The sequence below is a fragment of the Trichechus manatus genome, unplaced genomic scaffold (assembly GCF_000243295.1).
Source record: "Trichechus manatus latirostris isolate Lorelei unplaced genomic scaffold, TriManLat1.0 scaffold00251, whole genome shotgun sequence".
NCBI classification, from domain to species: domain Eukaryota; kingdom Metazoa; phylum Chordata; class Mammalia; order Sirenia; family Trichechidae; genus Trichechus; species Trichechus manatus.
The window spans coordinates 1519499-1524100 of NW_004444187.1; the positions used below are offsets into that span (position 1 = coordinate 1519499).

The 4602-nt window shown below is 44.3% G+C and overlaps 1 protein-coding gene across 1 annotated transcript in view; it reads right to left on the reverse strand.

Annotated features, from left to right (window-relative positions):
• The window catches only part of CAPZA2 (capping actin protein of muscle Z-line subunit alpha 2), a 46973-nt gene extending 44681 nt beyond the window's left edge, over nt 1-2292 (reverse strand). Inside the window, exon 1 of the mRNA XM_004389637.1 lies at nt 2157-2292. Coding sequence (XP_004389694.1) covers nt 2157-2195 — 39 coding nt within the window. The 5' untranslated portion in view covers nt 2196-2292. The remainder of the gene's footprint in view (nt 1-2156) is intronic.
• Nucleotides 2293-4602: the final 2310 nt, after the last annotated feature.

Sequence of the window (4602 nt, forward strand, 5' to 3'; positions counted from 1 at the left end):
CAGAGTTTCCAAGGAGCAGCTGGTGTATTTGAACTGCCAACCTTAGCTCACTGTAGCTCTTAACTACTGTACCACCAGGGCTCCAGTTAAAAAATATCACCTTTAAATTCTCTCCATTTCTGATCATACACCCAACATCCTCCTCCCAAAAGATTAAAAGAACATTCAGATAACATGACAAGACTGTTAAAATTTTCACTTAACTAGTTATTTAAATTTAACCCAAAAGTTTGGTGTTTTTCTCAAATTAGAAACCTATACGTAAAATACCAACATAATATTCTTACAAAACTAAAAACACAAACTACAAAAAAAAAAAAAAAATCCCCGAACTGAAACATCAAAATCCTTTAAATAAAAATTTTCATTCATTTACTGATAAAACATTGTGCTAGGCAAGATTAGAGAATAAGACCCCACCCTAAAATAATAAAGAATCTTATCTCATTTTTAAAAAACTTTGCTTTTTTAGGCCTTTACAACACATGGCAGGCCTATATTAACTCCTACACTGCTACTTTCTCCTCAGCTTGATTTCTAGCCACTTGAGCTACTAATCACCAGTTAAGAACAGTAGAATAAAAACATGACAATCTCTTTAAAAACTTTTTAGCACGACTTAATTTTAAATGTGTGTGTGTGTACATTTTCAGTCACCAACTCATGATTCTTTACCAAAAACATACACGTGAATACTGCACAGCAACTTTTGTGGATACAGGATCTGTCTACCCTGTCTGTGGATTATAGAGAATCTTGTTTTTCTTCCCATTTTGTTGTTTTATTATCAGTTCTATCAAAGAATACAGAGGAAAAAAAAAGATTTCCGAAAATGAAAATGAGGCTGGCTTCTGCTCATTCAAATATGCAGGGAAATAAAGCATTACAATTCGGTACAAGAACAAAACACAGGATATAAAAACACTTCGAGCACAGAGTTCCAACTGAAAATATCCTTAGGTTGACGTTACGATTTCTTAAATACCATAATGTAATTGTGTATGTTTTTTACATGGTACAGCTTTGGAACTTAAAACATGAAGCACTATTAAATTAAAAGTGGCCTTTCTGAACATTATAATCACCTTGTTCACGTTATGTCAGTTACTTCTGGGTTTGAGAAACGTCAAGGCCCTTCCCAGCAAATACTCAAAATTAGTGCCCCCCACCCTCCCACTGAGCAACGAGGCCTCACAGTAGCCAAAGGAAACGGCGAATAAGAACTAGTTCAATGATCATATTTCTTATTTTAAATGTCTAAGAATTTAGTCGTTCATCTGGTTCCATTGTTGTCACAGCATCTAAGATACAGTAAAAGGAGTTGCAAAATCCACCCCCCTTCGAAAGAAGTCCTAGTAAGAAGACGGGCGCCACCAAATCGGCTCCCTGGGGGGCTGCTGCCAACCTGAGCAAGAACCGGGGGGAGGTGTTGAAGTCTTTATGTGAGCAACTCTGCAGCCTCCCAGGAACAGGGGAGATGCAAAGCCTAGAGCTAAAGTCAAAAAAAGAAAGGCAAGACCTCCACAGGGGAAAAGAAAAAACCGTAGAGAACTAGAAAAGGAAGCATTTTGCTTCTGGGAGGGGGGAGGGGAAGGGAGAAGTGGAAGATCTGCTTCCCAGGCAATTTTTTCCCCTTCCTCCTCACCCCGGCTCCACTCTCAGACCAGGCTGTTGGCTGGGCACTGCCCTTGGGCCGCTCCCAGGCCTGGGCACAGACCCCTTTGCAGTCACCAGACCCGGGCGCAGGGCCCCGCGGCCCTGACCCTCGCCCGCAGGGCCCTGGCGGAGGGAGAGGGTCCCTGCGGAAGGATAAGGTCGCCGGCGAGGAAGAGGGTCCCCACGGCGCCGCCCTCCGCTCGCCCCCGCCCGCGTCGCCCGGCGTCGCCGCCGCCAGCTCCCGCTCCCGCTTCCTATTTTAGGAACACACCCTACAAGGAGAGGAGCAAGCAGGCCTGGTTGAATCCTACCGCCTGCGCGGGGCCTCCGGTGACTGACAGGGGCAGGCACTAGGGCGCAGCGAGGAAATGGGGAAGGAAGGGCAGCCGAGGGCAGAGACGATGGCCAAAGCCCCACCCGGGCGGCCAGACATTGGACTGATAACGCCGGGGCTGTGCGGGTCCCCAACGGACAGGCTCTGCTGCCCCCGCGGCTCTTACCTTCTCCTCATCAGACAACTGATCCTCCAGATCCGCCATCTTTCTTCTGGCGACAAATCGCGGCGGCGGCGGCAGCGGCGGCCACCTGACTTCCCCCTTTCCGTGCGAGTCTCCGCGCCGCGCGCCCCCGCTGGGGGTGGGGGGGTGTCCGGGCCGCCGCGCACGCGCCCCGGGAGCTCCGCCTCCCTCAGCCCGGCCCGCGGGTTCGGAGAGCAGTTGTGCGCGTGCGCGGGCACCTTGGGGCCTCGGAGGAGGAAAGAGTCGCCGCCTACTGCCGGCCTGTCAGCTTCAGGAGCATAGGATTCTCTCCCCGCCGGTGACCATATGGACCCAGCCTACAAGGAGTACGTTCTGAGCCCTTGATTATGTTCCCAACAAATGCTGAACTCTACCGGCTAAAATGTGAAAAATTGTACGAATGGAAGCTTTTTAAACATTCAGTTTTCTTTCCTAAGTATTAGAAAAAGCATCCAGCTTTAATTATAATATGCACACACAACCCAGTCCATAATTGGAAGATTGCTCTTGATAACAAATATTTATCGGGCCTTCATTGTGTGCCAGGCACTGGGTTAGTCTCTGGGGATATACAATGTTCATTAAACAAACACACTGAGCAGTTGGGGAAGGCACGGTATAAAGTTAAGACATGAATCCTATGCTCCTGAATAGGATTGCCAGATTAAATACAGAACTTCAGTAAATTTTGAATTTCAGATAAAGAATAAATATTATTTTAAATATAAGTATGGCCTATGAAGCCCTTAAAACATACTTCTACTAAAAAATTATTACTTCTATGAAATTCACATTTTACTTCGAAGTCTTTTATTTGCTAAATATGGCACTCCTACCCTTGTTGCTTCAAGTTTAGCAAGACAGTGAAGACGTACTCAAATAATAATACTGGATAGAAAATAGTAGATACAAATAAAATGTCGTGGGGAATTCAGGATAGGCATAAATCTTTCTGGTGAGGGCAAGATTAGGGACTATATCATGGGAATGGTATTCTACTAGAGACTACACGTTAAAGGTTGGAGAGAATTAAGACTTGGCGTGCAGGAAGGAAGGATTTAAGGTAAAGAGAACAGCAAAGGCATAGAGATGGGAGAATCCAAAGTTTGTTGGAGAAACAGCAAATAGTTCAGAGTAACTGAAGTGTAGTATAATTAAAGATAAGAGCAGATAAGGAAAGAAGGCATTTGCTCAAGGGTTGAGGGTCTTTTCCCAGCGGCAGTGCTTCTCAAACTGTATATATAATTCAGCAGGAATCTTGGTAAGATATAGTTGCTGAGTAATTCTCAGTTGTTAGGTGCTGTTAAGTTTTTGACAGAGTAGAACTGCTCCGTAGGGTTACCTAGGCTGTACTCTTTATGAAAGCAGATTGTCATGTCTTTCTCCCGTGGAACAGGTCTGGGATAGGGCTGGAGAGTTTGCTATTCTAAAAAGCTCCCAGGTCACGTCATTGTTGCTTGTCTGGAGACCACACTTTGAGTAGCAAGGCCTTGCAGTTTAGAAAGGAATTAAGACTTTCTTCAGTAGAAAATGAGAAGCTGTTTACATCTTTTGAGCAGTAGCATGACATGATCAGAAATATGTCTAATGAAATGAATCTGACAGGGGCATGTAAAAAACACATGTAAGAGTAACTTAAAGAGTTCAAATAAATATTCAGAGGCAGACGCTATCATTAACTAATTTGCCGAGTATTACAAATCGTTGTTACCTGTGGATGCAAAGCAAACTGAAGCCATGCTAGCAAGAGGCTTCCTGTCTTTTGGGGGAGACAGCAGGAAGAGGAAGCATGCTGACTCCTGTGGGGAAAGACAGGTATCCTGTTAAGGATAAAAGGTGCAGAGAAGACCCAAGAGGGCATAAACTACACAGTTTGGCCAAGGACCTCACAGGAGTAAATAAAGAACATGTTTATGCTTTTACAGTTTACAAGGATTTCTTACTGCAACCTCATGAGGTAAGGTGTTCATCAGTATTGTTATAACTGTTTTTCAGAAGAAAAAACTGATTTATCCAAGGTTGCACAGGTCCTAAGTGACAAAGCTGGGAGTGGAACCCAGGCATTTTATTCCATATTACATGTTCTTTCCACTGTAAGATCTTTCTCTCTCTCTCAGGTCTGAGCACTCACCCCCAAATGGAACTTACTCACCTGCCTATCAATTCTATTCACCACCACCTGCCACATCAACAGTACTTGTGGTGTTTCTTTTCTTTCTGGTTTTGTTTAGCAACACCTAATATCTATAATCTGGACACAACAAGTACTCAGTAAATGTTGCTTGATTGGTTGCTTGATTAGCTGGTTGCCCTCTTCCTCTGGAAACCTCAACCAGATCTGCTAATGTTTTACAATAATTTGTCAAAGCATGTTTATAATCGTAACCTTGGTGATACTTTACATGTGACTTCCCACGGTAACACAATC